Raw genomic sequence first — 19,578 nt, forward strand, 5'->3', positions numbered from 1 at the left:
ACATCATATTCTGAAAATAGTCTGCTTCCTGGGCTTGAAGGAAAACAGTGACCATCTCTACCTCATCCATCGGAGGCTTCACTCTTGACGCCTGTTCGCGCCACTTAATTGCATATTCACGGAAACTTTCTGAACGCTTTTTCTTTAGATTCGCCAAGGAATTCCTGTCTGGCGGGATGTCTATGTTGTACTGAAATTGTCGAACAAAATCTCGGGCCACATCATCCCAAATATGCCAACGCGAGACATCTTGGTCCATATACCATTCTGAAGCGATGCCAATCAAGCTTTCTCTAAAATATGCCATCAACAACTCTTCTTTGCCACCGGCTCCCCGTAACTGATTGCAATACTTCTTCAGGTGAGCAATGGGGTCACCGTGTCTGTCATACTTCTCAAATTTTGGTGTTTTGAATCCTGACGGCAAGTGTACATGCGGGAACATACATCATGGTTTGCTCTGTATAGTATCTTAAAATCACAATTTAGTGCTCCTTCTACTTATTTGAATATAAATGAAGTCCATGTTACAAGAAATTTGCTAAGCTAGACTGCATGATTTTTTGTTGTCTCGTGTCTGAAGGGGAGCTTTTTCAATTTCTCTGCCCAATAACCTCACTTGTGCTTATAAGTTTTGCTCATACAAAGCCTATATGTTTGCAGCTTGTTTAGGTGTACAGTGTACCCCAACCAGTGGTTGGCTCTGTTCATATTGTAGAGACAATTTTGTCCCTGGTAGGAAAACTGCAGGAGATGCAGGACCAATTATGATACGGTTGACAAGAGTGGTTAAAGCTTCGGAGTATGAAGGTGGTGGGTGCGTTGTTTGCAGGTTTGTCACAGTTGCTGTCCTTCAGAAAGCATTTAAAAATTATGTAGCCCTAGTTTCCATTTATGTAATTTTTTAAAGTTAAGTACCAAGTATTAAATCTCTTTTAATGAATAAATTAGTTTACCTTGTTTGAAATATCTTCTCGCTGAGAAATTTTTAATATATTTAGGTCTTCACACACGTCGGTAGTACATATTTTAATGCACTACTAGTCCAGTGCGATAAAGCTGGTTAAACCACAATGGGGTTGGCTCATCTTTTCTCTTTCTTCTACAGCAAGAACTAACAATATTCTTCTCAAGATGTGGTTCATTCCCCTGAATATCTGCATGTGTAGGTCTCATTGCAGTCTGCATTTAGGTGTTCCGTAGCACTTCAAGAATGAACTTAATATAATGACTATTCGTCATTAGATTTTATGCACCTTGTAAAAATGGTCATATGTGGCAATACTGTCATTGAATGTTAGCATATATCAGATTTGGTACTTGCAGATGGAGTAACCGCTTCTATGATTCATTATTATGAGTAGCTTGAAATAGTTTGGATAGTGTTGAAGAAATTGAAGGTGTTATCTTGCTGTGAGATATGCGCTTAAACTATGGGTTTTATTTTATTTCCTGTCCACTTCCACTATGTAATTCATGCTGGCCATTATGAAATTTGATCTGTTGACTTGGTTGTCACATATTTTCGGGTTTGCTTGTGCTCAAAAACTTGAAATGGGTGCAAACAAGTGGAGGTAAGTATATACCCTTGAACTCATTTTTTCCACCATATACTTTTAGGACCCCAGACTTTAGCGTTGCCAAATTTGATGATCGGACAGTTATGCTCTGTGACCAGGTATGCCTTATTTGCCATATACGGATGTTTTACCGCTGTCTTTAACCTTGCCCTTCCTATCCCGTTTCTTATGGTTCCATCTCCCCCAGTATCCAATTTCTCTTTTTTTTTTTGTGTGTGCATATGCAGTGTGAGAAAGAATACCATGTTGGGTGTCTGCGGGAAAGTGGGTTGTGTGATCTGAAAGTGAGTAGTTTCTTTCTTGTGTTGGCTAACTGTGATTATGTTGTCCATTACTCTTAAGTGCTTTTGAAAATTGTTGTCAGGAACTCCCAAAAGATAAATGGTTTTGTTGCAATGACTGCAATAAAGTTTATGTGGTACTTCAGAATTGTGTTCTGAAGGGAGCTGAGGTCATTCCAGCACCTGCAGCAACTGCAGTAACTAAGAAGCATGTCCAGAAATGTTTAATGGATACAGCTACAAATGACATTCAGTGGCGAATCTTAAGTGGGAAGAGTCGCTACCCGGAGCATCTACCTCTTCTTTCCAGAGCAGCAACAATCTTTAGGGTAAGTTTTTTATTGTTAGGATTAAGCACCAGTTGGAATCATTTTTTGACATCTCAGAGCGTAAAATAAATGTCTGAATTTATGGAGATTGCACATTACTGTGTTACAATTGGACATATATGTTTTAAGATTCATGGTAAAGCTACTTAATTTTGCATGGCGCGGAAGCTATGCGTGTGAAAGTTGAGTTCTGTTTTGCCACCTGAGTCATTCAAATTGCAATAATGTTGTGACATTTCTATCCCATTTGTCGGACTCCAAAATATAGAACTGTGAGGCTAGTATTTTCTCTAGAATTATCTATCAATCTGCAGAAGTTCTCTTCCATGGGTCAGTCCTCTGTTATCATTGATAACTGAACTGTACTTTAGACTTAGTCTTGTGAATCACCATGTTTCTTGAGCTCAAGAAACCTTGACAAAATGGCCATTCTGATCAGCAACAACATAGTTAGAAACAGGCAGATCCTTTTAATTACTGCATTATTGATAATTGATTTTACTTATCAATTCCTCTTCTAAAAAAACAATTGAATCTTAATGGAGTAGGAACAGCAGCTTGACATGAACGGGTGTAATGAGAAGAATTTCCATATGCACTTGTCCCACTTATTCTTTAGTTGAATATTTAAAACTTATCCTTGTATTCTGTGTCAAACTTTTCCTAGTTCAAGTTCCTTGCCTTATTTTGATTGTCATCTTTGTCTTTTTTTGCAGGAGTGCTTTGATCCTATTGTTGCCAAATCTGGACGAGATCTTATACCAGTTATGGTTTATGGGTGAGTATTCCTTTGCTTGCAATCCTAGTGTTACAGACAAGTTACTTTATCAAAAGTATAACACAGGTTATTCTTAGAGACTCGGTGTTTATTGTTTTCTTGTCTTTGAACTGTATTGAAGGGGAGCCTTGGAGCAACAATAGAGTTGAATGCGGGATGCTTTGTGCACCGGGCTGCCCTTCTAGGAACTGTATTTGAAAATTTGAGAGACGATCCTTCTCGTGTTTGATCTTTCAGTAGCCTCCTTTAGGATAACACTCTTGAACTTTTCTTAAGTCACTGGGTATTTGGTTTTAGTATTCTCATTTGCATCCTAGATTCTTTGGTTCTGTATAATCATCTTGTCTTAGGCATTTATCATTATAGTATAGATGCTTTACCGTAAGAAGAGCTTACTGCACAATATTTTGCAGTATTTCCATTTCAAATTTTTTTTTGCAGTATTTGCATGTGATTAGTTAAAAATATTCTAGACTTGCCGAGATTGGTTTCTACTGTCTATAACAACCCCCCAAGGACTGAAACGACTAATTGGTTCCAGTATAATAGAAATATTTGTACGTGAAGTATGTGGGCAAAGTTCCTTAGCAGATTGCTATTTCAGCATATTAGCAACTTAAATGTACAATTCTTTTGGCAGAATAATTTGTGGTCCATGAGTAATGAAGATTGTTAAGTTCCAACTTAGTTTAATCTAGTAGTCTGAAGCTTACGTCAAAGAAGTTGCAATCGGTATTCGTCAAATTATTTCCTTGGATCTTTTGGCCTTCTTTTGTGCTTTTACCTTTTGCTGCTAGAACTCGAAAACTTGCTGTATTTTGAATTGCAGACATTTTGGCTTTTCTAATTTCTATATTTCTGTCTCATGTAGGCGAAACATCTCGGGTCAAGAATTTGGGGGAATGTATTGCATCGTTTTGACTGTAAAGTAAGTAACTGATTTTCAAGTTATTTTTCTGGTTTCATGATAAACTAATACATGCCTGCTCAAGTGCATTTATAGTTGGTTCGGGAGTTTTATACATACACACAGAGTATTCTGCTTTGCTGATCATGTGTCTAAATGGCCACAGGTCAGTAGTTGTATCAGCTGGTCTTCTCAGGATTTTCGGGCAAGAGGTTGCTGAACTACCTTTGGTGGCTACAAGTAGAGAAAACCAAGGGAAAGTAAGCTTTGTTTGACTTTACTCCTTTGCTCAATTTGTGGTTTCACGCTTATTGATTCTGAAATTCTTGTGGAACACAAGCTGATGATTCTCGTTTTTCTTCTTTTGTAGGGTTATTTCCAGGCGTTATTTGCATGTATTGAAATGCTATTATCTTCCATGCATGTTAAAAACCTGGTTCTGCCTGCTGCTGAGGAGGCGGAATCCATCTGGACAAATAAACTGGGGTTCAAAAAGATGACTGATGAACGAGTGAGTGGATCTTAACATTCTTATTGACAATCATTTGTTTTTGCTTCTTTTTATCTGATACTTCCTTTGTGTAATGGGATGATAGCAATTAATAGTTAGGGGAATAGATTTGATAATGGAAAAAAAAAGAGAGAATAGATTCAAGCTGTAAAATGTTCAAGGCCACTGGAAACTAGTGAAGATTTAAAGTCAAGTTATACACACATGCCAATATCTCATCGGCAATTTAAGAACAAGAGCAGTTGCAAGCTGTTGAATGTTCTATAATTGCAAGCCGTTGAATGTTTTATAGTTAGGATGTTTAGGCTGCGTTAAAGTATTAAGGTAGAAATATTTGGTGTGGGAATACGAGTATTCGTGGGAATACTAACATGCATAGCTTTAAAAGTCTTGTCTTCCATCTTTCTTCCTGTTGACCTCTTTATGAGTTGAATTTTCTTTTCAATAGAATTGCAAAACCTTACTGATCAAACCATGGTCAGGACTCTGATTGGTTAGTGGAAGGCATTAGTTAGAGTATTTTCAAGTCCTATATTTTGTTGCTCCCTTTGCCTGTCATGGACAGGGGGATGAAAGTCGAGTTTGGGTACTTGCCGTTGCTATTTATCAAGAATGTTCTTGTGTCTATCGAAATAATGTGTGATGTAGTCCCCTAGCTCTACTACCCTTTCTATTTTTTCCATTTAGTTAAAAAGAATACTGAGTACTTAGTTCTATATTGATATCCTTTTAAACTGTTTTTACAGTATCTGAAGTATTCAAGAGACTTCCAGTTGACGGTATTCAAGGGGACGTCAATGTTGGAGAAGGAGGTGCAGCAGACAGCTTATGAATTGTAATTCATCTTTGTGGAGAATGTGCAACAAGGAGCTAGATTGCTACATATCTTGCACGCGCTCTCATTTAGGAAGGGAGACCACTGCTCTACTCAACGATCTGAAATGGAAGTGAAAATAGAGAAAGAGGTGCTTCTCATTGCAGATCGATCTTTTCTTTAATATCTAGAACATGCAAAATGCACCTATGCTGATGAGTTTTGAGTTTCAAGGCGATTAAATAGTAGATGATGCAAGTTGTTTGGAGGCACATCAAGTTGCTGGCGGACCTTGTAGGGATCATTCTTAGATGCAAGGACAAGTGCATTTCGTATTCGTTGTTTACCACTATGTTTTCATAAGGCAGTCATTGCTTTTATAGATTAGTTTTCAGCTGATGTATAAAGAGCAGCTAAGGAACTGCTCGTTGAAAGTCCTCGAGGCATGCTTACCTTTTATCATGTGTGCGTGGGGCAAACGTTGTTTTTACCCCTTTCTTTTTTGCAGTGGTAGTTTCCCTTTGTACATTTCCAGTGCATACAGAGAAAATTTTGCTAGAAAGTGGCTAACTCAAATGTAGGATATATATTATATCTTATACGGGACCCTATGTTTTTCCTTGATGTGATGCAATGTTTGAATATATGTAGTGATTTGGTTACGAAATTATCTGCTCTCTCCCCCTCCATACAACGTAAAAAAAGAGAGGAAGTTGGCGTTTTCTTTACCATTTTTTGCTAGTTAGGGGAGCCAGGAAACTTTTGTCGCATCCTTGGTGTGTCTTGATGCTTAATTCTAAAATCCGCTTATTTTGAAAAGTGTTTTTTCTTAAAAATATTTTTGAAACAGTTTGTGTTTAACTAATTAATTTGAAAAATACTTCTTAGCAGCAATTAGTGTTTGACCAAGTTTATAAAAAGTGCTTTAAGTGTATTTTATTTTAAAAGTGCTTTTCAAAAAAATATTTTTGGGGAGAAGTTATTTTTTTTTGATTTTCGAGAATTGCTTTCGCTTCTACCCAAAAATACCTTTTTCCTTCTTAAAGTTTGGCCAAACACTTAAAATTTGAAACAAATGCACTTTTTTGGTGTAGAAACTTGGCCGAACATGCTATTACTCCATTTCTTCTAGAGCTAACATCTTTTCCCATGAAAAATGTTTCATAAATATTTTCAAAAAAAACTATATTAGTAATAATATTATCAAATTGGAGAGTTTTTGATGAAATTTTTGCATACTAAAAATTAATGTACTTTCTAAGTGCTTGATAGAGGGACTTACTAAAAACTAAAATAGCGGTTGGGACAATGTATTTGCTCAAAGACTGGGGAAATTATTATCCCGAAGAATGTTTACTGGTAATCAAAATATTAAAAAATAACTTTACATGCAAAATATTTTTCTAAAAGAGAACTTTCGACATATATATTATAAGCTAGTATATATATCCCCATAAGTTTAACTTGATTATTTTGATCCCGTGTATTATTGATCTTCTGAATTTTTTTGCAACATATGTTAAGTAGGTTAAAAATTTTTAGTCAGGATTGACGCAGAGTTATTGTTAGCTTGAAATTGTGAGCACGTGATTTTTGCCCTACATGAATTATTCCTAGAAATTCTAACAAAATGATTTCTTTCATTATGTTACAATTTTGTGGATTTTTGGTGGCATTTTAGGTTAATTGACTGCATTTTATTTGTGCATTTTAATTAGTAAAAAACACAAAAAATACTTGGCATTTGCATTTAGGATTTAATTTCACATTTTAGGATTATTTAGTAGTAAAGTTACTTTAAAAATTAAAGAAAATAGCAAAAAATGGTTCTTTTCCCACACCCCACCCAAAAAATGGTTTTGGGCCATTTAATTAAATTCTGCCCAGCCCAAACACACCCCAGGCCAGCCCAACCCACGTCCCAACCCGGTCCAGTCCCACACCCCACCCAAAACGACGTCGTTCCCTTTCTCTTTAATCTGGTCCGTCGATGTATCTCAATCCAATGGCCACGAACTGAGGAGTTATATGTATATAACTGTCCGAACCCATGCCCCCCCCCCTCTCAGACCCCCCCTATTCGTCTCTAACATCAAACCCTAAAAGACCAGCCGCCTTTATACCCTCCACCAACACCGCCGCCGGCAAAGACGCAACCTTCTCCGATGGCTCCCAAAATCACACCCCTATACCGCCTCAATGACCTCGTCACAAATCCCTCACTATCTCCCTTCGAATCCCACCAGAGTCTTTCGAATAATCAAAAACGTCATCGTTATCTCCGCCGCCCACGGCGGCGCCGCTACCAAATGACCCCAAAGATACACCCTATACTCTCCTGGTTCCCCTCTTCTTGAATCCCTCATTGGTTTCCTTCAAACATCACCGGAACTGCTCGAATTTCGAATCATAAAGAAGGCAGAACCCTAGGAGTTCATTTTTGCTCGATTTTTCCTGATTTTTCTACTCTAGTATTTGATTCGAATCACGAAATAACATTTTCGTTTGTTCTTTGAGAAGAACAAACTATTAACATTATTCCGGGGCTCGAATCAATTTTTCAGTCTTCTTCCCGGTTTTGCATAGGTAAGTTTCTTCTCTTTCTTTGTTATTTGAATTCAACTAATTTCTTGTTGTTTAAAATAGATACTGATTAATTCATGTTTTAGCCTGATTAGCAGTGGCTATTGTTCTAGGTCTTGTTTAGTTTTAGGGTTCCAATTACATTGGTTATCTGTTTGATTGAAATTCCATAGTTGTTATTACATTGCTGATTTGATCTTGTTCATCTTCTTAGACTAACTGGTTCATTTTGTTATTTGATTTAGTTCAGTGTAGTTTCGTGTCTGAATTATTGAATCGCTCAGTGATAAAATTAGTTTAAGATTAACAGTTTAGTTAGAATTAATTTTTATGTTGTGATTGGATTACAATCCACTTTTAGGCTCTTCTTATTGAAATTGGTTGATTATGGCTGAATAGGCTAATTTTTGGGTTAATTAATATGAGGTTGGTGATTTCAGGGGAGTTCAGGGGTAGTTTAGGCACTCAGAGTTGCACAAGAATGTGGTGGTTAAAACTAGAATCTTCTAGGACCTTCCAAAGTAGGGCTTTAGTGTAAATTTCAGTAATTTTAGTGGGATAACTTGAGTAACAAGTCAGAAAATAGAGGGTTAAGTAGAAATAAGTGAGGGACTAATATGTAAAACTAAAAATCTGAAGCTGCACCTCATTGTGCCTATAAAATGGCATTTCTTTGCCTTCATTTAGGAGAGGGGAGCCTCACAAAAATTTCCCTCCGATTCCTCACAAGTTTCAGATCTGAAATTTGAAATCCAACTCCCTTAGATCTTAGTCTTCTCAAATTTCCAGAAAAACAACAGAAAATCAAAAAAAATTACTGTTTCATTAATTTCTCCTTAGCTCACTTTCAGATTCCAGTCCTTAATCCAATTTTCTAGCTCATTAAGGATCAGAAGTAACTTGAACTCATCTGATTTTGCTCGACATTGATATTTACAAGTTGTTCGAGTCAGATGTGCATGAGATTTGCTTAGTTCGAGTTGATTGTTGGTTATTTACTGGTTGTATTAGTGCTGGGTTCATTTCTGGCTATTTGGTGCTATTTTGGGTTGATCTGTGGATTCTGCTTGGTTTTCCAACTTATCCTGAACTGCTGAATACTTTCTGGGCTATTATACTCATTTATTGATTGCTGCTGGGTTTTAAACTCGTTCCTGAACTACTGCTGGGAATTGTTACTGCTGCTGACTTCTTCCTTTTCTGTTTGATTCATTCTTCAGGTACACATCTCAGAATCACCCTGATGTAACTGTGGAGATAGAAAAGAAATGAGCATGTTCACGTTTTCTGCGTCACACTACGTGTTCATTTGAACTGTGTATATTAACAATTAGAAATATGTTAGTTAGTGTGTATGTGTCTGATATAATTCAGGTTTGGTATGCACTTAATTGGACTGATTTGGACAGTTAAATTTGTGGTTACTTAGCTGTAGTCTTAGCACAGCTAGTACTTGCTTTGGTTTAGCATTTTTCTATTTAAAATTAAAAATCAGAAGTAGTTTAAACCTGCAATTAAGTTGAAATCAATGTGATGGCCACATCGAGTTCAATTTTAAGCTGAACGTGCGTCTTGAACAACTTCGTAATGCAGTAGTTGATATAAGCATATTAGTTATTAATGTCGAGGCATGCGTTTCCTTGAGTTCATTGTTTCAATGTGCATTGACAATTCTAAGTCAGTAGTTAATATTAGTAGTTCACTTGAATTAAGTATGCAATATCAATTTGACTGATTTGAATAGCTAAGAAGTCACTGGTAGGTAAATAAATAAGGTAATAAGGTTGTGATATTAAATCCAACGCTGATATGAAATCTGGGCTGTTTTGAGCTTGCAAATTGTTAGGCCCATTTGTTAATTTTTGGGGCTGAAATCAAATCGTGTGAGACCCCACGAATCTGTTGGGTTATGTATTCTTCCTGGGCTAAGCTTGAGGCATAAAGGAAACTGATGAAGTTCTTATAAAAGTCATGGACATTTGAACAATAATAATTAATTAGGGCTTCTTCTTTTATTATTAGAGACAAATAAAAATAGAAAATTATAGATTGCTTTAGGTTTGCCTTTAAATGATAAACGAGGTGAGCCCCGCCAAATAAAATGCATAAATCGCAGGGCCCTCAATAAATGTTATATAAAATACTTAGAATTCGGGCGGACCGTTTAGCGAATTTCACGGTCTTCCTCAAAGATAATAAACGCGTAGTTGCTTTAGGCGCGTATTTTAATAATATTACTTTCCTAAATGTGGGTGCACATTTATGTGACCCAAATCCAAATCTCAACGAAGTTGAAATGTGTTGGCAATTACGGGTGCACTGGTGCGACGTGGTTCGAGACGCATTTTCACGACGTTGCAATTCTTATGAAAAATAACAATAAAAACGGTTTACTACTAAAAGGCATATAGGTTAGAATGTGTTTTAAAATCAGATAAAAGCAAATACAACAGTTGAGCGACCGTGCTAGAACCACGGAATCCGAGAATGCCTAATACCTTCTCCCGCGTTAACAGAATTCCTTACTCGGAGTTCTGGTTCGCGGACTGTTAACAGAGTCATAATTTCCTCGGATCGGGATTCAAACGGTGACTTGGGACACCATTAATCTCCCAAGTGGCGACTCTGAATATTAATAATAAATCCCGTTCCGACTGTCCTTTAATTGGAAAAACTCCTTTGCGCCCTCACAGGTGTAGAGAAAAGGAGGTGTGACAGAAATAATAAAAATGAATATTAAAAATTGAAGCATACAGAGTTTGCCGAATAAATTAACCAAAATCTGTAGATTTGGAAGTAGAAAAATGTGAAATAGAGATAGGTCATGAACCTTCGACTAGGGGTGTTCAAACTGAACCGGAAAACCGCACCAAACCGAAAAACCAAACCAAACCGATCAAAAAACCCGACTAGGTTTGGTTTGACTTGGTTTGGTATTGAGTAAAAAAACCTGAACCAAACCGACATATAAATATATAAATTTTATTTTTATTTTTAAGACTTTGTAGTGATTTTTCTTTAGAAAATGTAGAAATATTTGGAATCCTCTCATGTATTAACCTTGAAAGCGCAAATTAACGAAAAATTATTGTTAGACGACTAAGAAAATAACTATCATGTGTTACTAAAAAATTTTTCCCATTAGAATATTTTAATAGATCATATGTTTGTCAATTTTTTCCATATTTACTAAACATATATTCACTTATCAAAGCTTTATCTATAATTTTAATAATGTAAGATTGAAATAATATTCATGTAACAAAAAAACCCGAAAACCCGAAAAACCCGACAAAACCGAACCAATCCAAACCGATATAATTGATTTGGTTTGGTTTTGATAGAAACCGAACCAACCCGGTCCATGTACACCCCTACCTTCGACCTGAAGAACATGTTACTTTTTTTCCACGAAAGACCCACTACTTTGTCAAAATATCTATTTGAACCCCTAAGGTTTACTATTCACCAACATTTCTACGTAATAATAAAACCCTAAACCCCGAACTTGGTCTGAACAAAATATCCTTCAATCAAAAATGGCATTTTTCCGTCGCATTTTCAGTGGATCATCATCTTCAATTCTTCAATCACAGTTTTCTTCAATCCGCTTTAATTCAACCCTTACAAGTCCAAAGCTATTTGTCAGCGGTATGTGTATTAATTTGTGGTTTTGAGTGTAATTATGATATATATTCATCGCTAGAAAATTTGAAATTGAAGGGATTTAGTGCAATTTTCATTGGTTCTAGAAAGCACTACTTTTGTGCTTATTCTATTAATCTGTTCTCCTGAAATTTATTGAATGAATCATATAAATTATCTCTGTAATTTGCACTGTACAAAATTTAGAATTTAAGGCCAACACGTTAAAAGTAAAACCTTTCAGTTCGTTCATATGAACAAATATAACTACGTAAGGAGATAAAAGTTGACTTTTTGGAGGTTTTTCTTTGAGCTAATTTTGATATACTATGTAACAACTTCTTTTGGAGTCTGCTATTTATTTATAGCATTTTTGGTATTATTCTTTCTTTTCGCCTATGAAATTGTTTCATGGCCTTTTGTGGAGTGGGGTTGGAGGCGTTTAAGTTCCTGTGATTACTACTAATTTCTAGTTGAGTCGAAAGGATTGGTGCAGTAAGTTGGTCCAAATCCTAAGTTGCGCGGACTCTTCGATTTTGGTGCCGTCCCCGTCTCGATACGAAACGGGGACGGAAGCGGGAGCGGGATACGTCCCGGATTCGGTCAACTGACTTCGGACACTTTTACCGGAGTCCAGCCACAAATTTGGGAGAAAAATTGAGATTTTGATTTCTCAAAATAAAAAATAAATCAAATTTAGGAGAATGAAATAATAATGTCCATCTTGGAGAAGGAAAGATTGAACTCTACAGTATTCATGTAAGTTTTTCACAGAATATCTCTCAAAATTTACAATATTTTTATAGCTCTATTTTTTATTAGCCGAATCCCCGCACCCGTATCCATATCCGGATCCGCACTCCCGAATCTTAAAATTTAGATTTTGCCGAATCCGATACTCGGATCCGTCCCTGTATCGAATACCCGCACCCGAGTCCGAGCAACTTAGCCAAATCAAGGTCATTAGTTCCAAATTCCAATGGTTTTGCTTTCAAGTTTGATGCAGAAATGAAAGCACTCGACTCTCTAACCACAAATGACTCCTCTACATCCATTCCCTCTATTTGGGACCAACTCATTCCAATATTAAGTATTTTAATCTTTAAGCAAAACTAGAGGTCTCAGGTTCAAATCCCAACGGAGACAAAAACACTAGGTGATTTCTTCCCATTTGTTCGAGCCTTGGTGGATAGAGTTACTTGGTACCTGCTGGTGGTGGGAGGTGGTAGGTATCCCATGGGATTAGTCGAGGAGCGCGCAAGTTGGCCCGAATACCATGATTATCAAAGAAGAAAAAAAGAAGCAAAACTAGAGGTTCTCTAAAATGAAAATGACTCTCTAACCAGACAAAAAGGATTCTTGATAAAGAACTAATCTTTATTACCAACAACTAGTTGGTATTGCCTACATGGATTTTACTTCTATTGAGTTCTGTTTTTAGCTAAGTTTGCATTCATTATGGGATATTGTAGGGTTTTTGAAATAATTTTGATCTACGCATGAGGTTTATCTCATCCTTATTTAGAACTTTCATCTAAGTATTGATCTATGTACCAGTCAGTGCTTTTGAAGGTTTATGTGGGACTTGGCCACAACATTTCAGCCGACCTCCCATTTATCATGTGTGCTACTTGCATCCTTTGTTGGATGTAATCATTTCTAATCTTGTCTAATCTTGTATGGCTGTACATCCATCTTGATGAAAAAATTGCCAAAGGTTGCAAGGCTCTTTCCTACTAAAACCATATTTCATTGCAGACACTTAGAAACATTGCAATGATTTTCCTACCAAAAAAAAGAAGAAGGGTGAAACGTTGCAGTGATTTGCTGTTGCATCTTTCTCTGACAAGGAATATTGTTTTGACTCAACAATATGTGAAGCATTTATTTTCATAGTTGTTTCTCTTGAAGTTGTATGCCAATTGCCAATAAACGATGTGAATGCATCTAGATTATCTTCTCGACAAGGATTTTTGTTCCATCTTCTCTCTTTTGAAAGTTGAGATTTTAGGCTGTTAGGACTGAATTTTGATTTGATTATATTTTGTTTGACTTTTTATGCCCGGGTATCACATATTGCACTTTTTTGTATGTATTTGGGAGTTCATATGTGAATGCAGTATCTTTTGTTGGTTGGTTCATCATGCTGTAAAAGATCAGAGGAGACTTGAGTACTGTTCTTTATTAACGTGGTTAAAATTTTAGGAAAGGGAAGTTCTTATTTTAAAAAAGTTTAGGCAAGGGAAGTTGAAAGGATATGAATTTAAAAAATAAAATAATCCAGCAAGATACTTTTTAGGTTGTAGTTGCACAAGTGGGGTATGAGGAGGTAGAATGTACACAGACCTTACCCCTACCTTTAAGAAGGCAGAGAGGCTGTTTCCGGTAGACCCTCGGCTCAAGAAGTGTTTTGGATGGTGACTTTCTGTAATTATAGTAGTTGTTATGGTAGTGCACCATTATTATGTGTTGCATGGTCTTTGGAGATTGATGGCATCAATTCTTTTTACTTTTTTTTTATGTGAGAAAACGTCCAACTTTGGCTTGTGTAAGTTGATAATTGAAGCCGTTTTGACCAGACCTCTTGGCTTTCCACTTGGCCTAACATGTTCATACATCGGAGGCTTATTTGTTTGTCTTATCTGAACCACAGAAGTTATTTCTACCTTGTAAAACTGTATACGATAATTGGTGAACTTGCTGCAGAAGACCAAATCCAAGGTACAAGTGAGGTGTACCTTGGAGTTCCCTTTCATCTCATTCTGGTACTATTATTGCTGGCTTAAGTTGTTTAGCTTCATCTGAAAAAGGACCCGGGGGGGGGGGGGGGGGGGGACGGACTCCAGTTACCATCTGAAACGTTTTAGAGTGTGTTTCTTTCTGACCTAGCTTTGCTTGCTTCATTGCTTTTGCTTTCTATGATCTAATAAAGGTGCTTTCTGCCTCCTCAATTTGCAAAATGTTGAAAGAGAATTTGTATTGATGCTTCGGCACTCACCAACAAGGATACAACCGCCTAATTGTTGAATGAGTTTTCAACTGGTGTTGCTCGGATGTGTTGCTGTGGACGATGGCATCTGCCTTTAATTACACATGATTTTTGCAACCCTTCCATGTTAAACAATTGATAATCAAAACGAGAAGGGGAACTGGAAGAAGATCACATACTAAGAAAAAGAGATGGGAAAATCTTTTCAATAAATCACGATATATGTTGAAGTGGGGAAAAACTGCTTGATGCAAGTGGTGTGAGAAAGTAAAAAAATAAATGGTCTATTTTTGTTTAAGCTCTTTTTCATGGTTTTTCCCCTTGATGCGTCATGTGCAGGGCTTTCAAGATACACCAGTGATGAAAACCTTAAAAAAGCATTTGAACAATTTGGGAAACTTGTTGAAGGTAATTATTAGATATTTTCCCTCTCATCTTTCTCTTTTGTTTTGCTAGATTCTGATTTAACTGTGATAAAGTTTCACCATTTTTTTTTTGCTATGTATTGATTTACAGCGAAAGTTATTACTGATAGAGCAACTGGGAGATCAAAGGGATTTGGATTTGTTTCTTATGAAACAGTAGAAGAAGCTGAGAAGGCTCGTGAAGGAATGAATGCCAAGTTCTTGGATGGCTGGGTAATATTTGTTGACCCTGCAAGGCCAAGTATGCCTAGACCACCACCGCCACCACCTCCACAAGATCCAATGAACTTTGGGATTACGACGAATAAGACTGTTGGTTGGACTGGCCAGTGACCCGGGGCTCTCATTCATTTTAGTGAAATTATATGATTGCAATATAGCACAGACTGGCCAATGACCAGAGACTCGTGCATTTCATTGAAATATTTTATTATACTATATCATTTTTGTTGACAGATATTGTATCTTCACTAAAATATAGTTGCTCGTTTCTAAGGTTGTCTCTTATAAAAAAAAAATATGGTTCATTTTTAAGGTTTTCTTGTGCTGAATTGTTTGAGGTGGAACTCTTCTCTGCAAAAGTGTGAAGGATTTCCTCTGACTACATTTTGCAGGCCTTTTTTTGACTGAATATATAAACTGGCCAACTGTTATCTCAGTGGCATGTATTTGGGCGAGATAAATTTGTTATCCTTTGCCTATAAATTTGGATTGTAGATTTATATTGGGTATGTTGTTGTATTTTATCAACTGTAAGGGAAAAGAAGTTTGTGTAACCAGACTATCGCCTGTTTTTGTTTCCAGATTGAGTAAAAGGATATATAAAGTTAGTCTAAGAAAAACAAAAGGGGTATGTGAAGTTTCTTCCTTCCTCTATTTATCTTTGTGATGGGTACCAAGCCAACATCTATAAAAGCAGAAGTTAGAGTATTTGGGTAACTAGAGGAAGGAAGATTCAAATACCACTGGATAGGTTGGAGCAGGAATGGATTTAAGATTTGAACTTTGGTTGATTGTACCATATCCCATTTGATTTTCTAGGTTCAAAATTTGCTACTTCTACTTATTTGGTGAATTTTTTAACATATATACAGGATCTGAGCGAGTCGCCCTAGGAAGATTATTTTCAGTAAGAGGTATTGTCAATATTTAAAACATATTCAAACTAGTACAGCGACCATCAAAGCATTACTCAAGCACAAAAACAAGGTCAGTGACAACCAAACATTAAGAAAGTGAATGTAGTTTTATCTGCAATCAACCCCAAGAACTCGCAATAGTGTTTGGCAGTTAACAAAAGAGTTGATCGAAGTAACGTAGTCTCAACTCCAAGCTGCGCACCATGGAGCTCCCAATCTTTCAGTTCACGCCTGTGTTCTGTTAACTTCCCAAGCTACTTGGTCTTGCCATTCAAATAGCAAGTAGCTCGGAAAAGGAAAAGCGAAAGAAACTCCATGCGGTAAAGGGAAAACGCACAGAGCACCTCAAACTGCCTCTCATTGTGAAAAAGAGAAAATTCACAAGCCTGTCAGCTAGACCCTGCCAATCATGACAAGGAAACTTAGTAGAAGAAAGATGAGGGAAAAGTCATACTCAGACACTTATTTTAGCAGCAAAACAAATTACTATCAAATACTTGTAATGACTAAAAAAAACTCAAGCAAAAATCGCTTCGTCAAAGAAGAAAAGATTGTATAGGAATGAATACTGCACCTGCAGGTGAGGCAGGCTGCAGGTAACATAGTCATCTATATGCTTGTTCAGGCTATTATGGAGATATAAATGCTATAGAATGTGGGGAAGAAGAAACCAGAATAATCACCGACCAGATCAAAAATATAATATCTAGCAACGCCAAATTAGGATGTGCTGATTTCAACACAGGGCCCAGAAGCAATCTTATTTGTAGAGTTCCAACATTGTGAATCACATAATCTAGTGAATGGATCAGTTGTAAAAGTAATACTTTAGCATGACGAGAACTAGATATAATTTTTGATGACCGAGAAATCCATATGGGGCCAACCCTTAGGACCAGCTCAAGCTTCGAAACTCGGGGATAATGAGCTCGCCCCTCTACCCTTCTCCTCCAAAAAATCCAGCTTAGTTCGCATGGCGCAGGGCTCGAACCTGTGACCTAAGTCACAAGTCCCTCAACCTTTGCCACTTGAACTAAGCCTGGGAGCCTGGGCCATGAAGAGAACTAGATATGATTTAACTAAATCCAAAAATAAAAGTACTCGTCTTAGATTTCAAGATTAAATGAAAATAAAGAATACTACAAAATATAGCTACCACTTCTAAGCTCCTAGAAATGACATAAGCACATTTTACCACTATGAATTGCAGCCAAGGTATTAACGTAAGAGAGTCTCATTTAGGTACAAAAGAAACACAACTATGCTTAAGTGCCGTTAAACAGCAAACATATCCTTTCGACGAAGCTTATTCAACATCTGCTAAGTTAATTTCTTAAAATGAGAACTCCTAACATATGTCTCAAGATCCAAGAAGTAAAACAAAAAGAAGGGGAAGTACAGCTACTTCTGTAAATTTTCAACCTCCAGAGAAGAACTAATTCAACGGCAGCTTGCATTGACTATAGACTCCATAAGCAAAAACTATATCATCATCAACAAAAATGCCCCGATCCCAAACTAGTTGGGATCTCCTATATGAATCCTCTACATCCATTCCACTCTATTAAACCTCATTTCATTCTGATACTCAATAAGCAAACAAAACCAGCCAAGCAGCAATAAAAGAGCATAAGTTGAACTATTTGACATGCTAAAAACTACTTCAAAAGCTCCAAATTCTTAAAGGAAAAACAACTACTCCCTTTGTTCCACGATACAATTACTATTTGGAGAGTCAAAGGAGTTTTTCTTAGACCATGTTTTCGCAAATACTTTTTAAATTTTTTGAATTGTTAATTATTGTGACTTATACTACTTTTTACCTAGTCCCTACATATGTACATTTTATTTCAAAATACTTTACGACTCATTTACACCGAAAATTAGTTAGTTTGATGAAAAAAGTTTGATCCTACATACCTCGGAGAGCCAGCATTCATATTCCTCCGAAGAATCCGACCCTCACTATTAGATTCACCCGATTCAATCAACTCCTTCAATCCCAAATTCCCTACTTTCTCCTCAACTTCCTCTTCCTCCTCCTTCTTCTTCGTCGTCACCTTAACAGTAGTAACTCTTTCAAAATAATTCCCATAAATATACTCAGGCGTATACCCATTTTCCTCATCAAACAACATAATATGACCATGCCATTCCCATACCCGATAATCCGAACCGGGGTCCTCATGAAACCCGACACAAATATGATGCTCCCCAATCGTTACAGCCTGACCCGAATTGGGTTTTAAAGTTTCAATTTTCCCACTAAGGATAGTACGGATAATTTGTTTTTCAAGGCGGGATTCTTCCTTTGAGAGCTCAGATTTTGAAGAGGAACTAAAGTCTTGATCTTCTTCTTCTTCTTCTTCGTCGTCATCGGAAGGGAGATTGTTGAAGAGAAGGTCTTCGAGGGATTGAGGTGAAAGAAAAGGCGGTGGGATTGAAGTTGAAGGAGGAGGACGAATTTGGAGTCGACCCATTAATGATTGGAGAAGGAGGTTGTCGAAATTGGGAGTTGTGGTATTGGGGTTCATGTTTGTGGTGAAATGGATTGAAATTGCAAGGGTTTTAGAAGAGGTTTTTGTTTTCTTTTTGTGCTGTGTGTGTAAAAGTGGACCAGGTAGTGGGCTGACAAATATCTTTCGGATTTTGTTTTTTTGGCTATTAAAGTCAAAAATGGATAAATGGAAGATGCTGCGGCTGAGGTAGCAGTGTTTGGGTCAAATGGGGGGGTTTATACATATGATTTAAGGGCTCGTTTGGTACGAGGGATAATAAATAATTAATCTCCGGACTAAATTTAAAAAGAGTTTATCATATGTTTGGCTGGGAGAAAATTACGGTATAATTAATTTCGGGATTGTAGTGTTTTTTTTATCCCCATTAAAAGGTGGAATAACTAATCCTGAGATAACTTTTTTCCAATTTGTACACGGGATAAGCATAATAATATCGGAATAACGTTTAGGATAAACTTCATCCTATATTTTGTTTGGGGTATTAGCTAATCTTGTAATAACTTTTACATTAAAATGGTGGAATTAGTTATCCCATATAGAATGTGGGATAACTAATCCTATGGGATATAGCATCCTATTGGATATTATGGGATATTCTACTACTATTGTATCAAACGACCCCTAAAGGATCTCGAAGGTTTTTTGTTTAACACTTACACTTAGGGTGTGTTTGGTATGAAGGAAAATATTTTTCGGAAAATGATTTTCAATTTTCCCATGTTTGGTTGGCTTAAATATTTTGGAAAACATTTTTCTTATCAACTCATTTTCCTTCAATTGGAGGAAAATGTTTTCCTTATCAAGAGAAGGGAAAACATTTTCCAAAACTCCTTCTCAATCTTCCCCACCCTATCCCTCAACCCACCCCCACACCCCCCACACCCACCCACCCAAAGCCCACCCCACCTCTCTCTCCACAAAAAGGATTTTTTTTTAAATTTCAATTTTTTTTCGTCACCACCCACCCTGCTATCCCCCGCCAAACACCACCCTCACCTACCCCCCTCCCCCCCCCTCCCGCACAAAAAAAAAGTTTTTTTTTTTACTTTTTTTTTTTGTAATTTTCAAATTTCTGTTT

The 19,578-nt window shown here is 36.9% G+C and overlaps 3 protein-coding genes across 4 annotated transcripts in view; 2 read left to right on the forward strand and 1 right to left on the reverse strand.

The window, feature by feature from the left end:
- Positions 1–5,824, forward strand: part of LOC109216239 — a 12,659-nt gene extending 6,835 nt beyond the window's left edge. For both annotated transcript variants that reach the window (XM_019380379.1, XM_019380380.1), the window contains exons 12-19: positions 1,621–1,678; positions 1,808–1,864; positions 1,945–2,190; positions 2,907–2,968; positions 3,840–3,896; positions 4,042–4,135; positions 4,246–4,386; positions 5,133–5,824. In XM_019380379.1, the coding sequence (XP_019235924.1) occupies positions 1,621–1,678; positions 1,808–1,864; positions 1,945–2,190; positions 2,907–2,968; positions 3,840–3,896; positions 4,042–4,135; positions 4,246–4,386; positions 5,133–5,225 (808 nt within the window). In that variant the 3' untranslated portion in view covers positions 5,226–5,824. The remainder of the gene's footprint in view (positions 1–1,620; positions 1,679–1,807; positions 1,865–1,944; positions 2,191–2,906; positions 2,969–3,839; positions 3,897–4,041; positions 4,136–4,245; positions 4,387–5,132) is intronic.
- Positions 5,825–11,258: 5,434 nt separating this feature from the next.
- LOC109216242 (glycine-rich RNA-binding protein 6, mitochondrial) lies at positions 11,259–15,500 on the forward strand. The gene is made up of 3 exons (XM_019380384.1): positions 11,259–11,434; positions 14,757–14,825; positions 14,934–15,500. The coding sequence occupies exons 1-3, from the start codon at positions 11,323–11,325 to the stop codon at positions 15,173–15,175; spliced, it is 423 nt and encodes a 140-aa protein (XP_019235929.1). The 5' UTR covers positions 11,259–11,322; the 3' UTR covers positions 15,176–15,500.
- Positions 15,501–15,962: 462 nt separating this feature from the next.
- On the reverse strand, positions 15,963–18,636 carry LOC109216243. The gene is made up of 2 exons (XM_019380385.1): positions 17,902–18,636; positions 15,963–16,381 (listed from the first exon to the last, which is right to left on the reverse strand). The coding sequence occupies exons 1-2, from the start codon at positions 18,513–18,515 to the stop codon at positions 16,375–16,377; spliced, it is 621 nt and encodes a 206-aa protein (XP_019235930.1). The 5' UTR covers positions 18,516–18,636; the 3' UTR covers positions 15,963–16,374.
- Positions 18,637–19,578: the final 942 nt, after the last annotated feature.

Source organism: Nicotiana attenuata, unplaced genomic scaffold, assembly GCF_001879085.1.
Source record: "Nicotiana attenuata strain UT unplaced genomic scaffold, NIATTr2, whole genome shotgun sequence".
Taxonomy (NCBI): Eukaryota; Viridiplantae; Streptophyta; class Magnoliopsida; order Solanales; family Solanaceae; genus Nicotiana; species Nicotiana attenuata.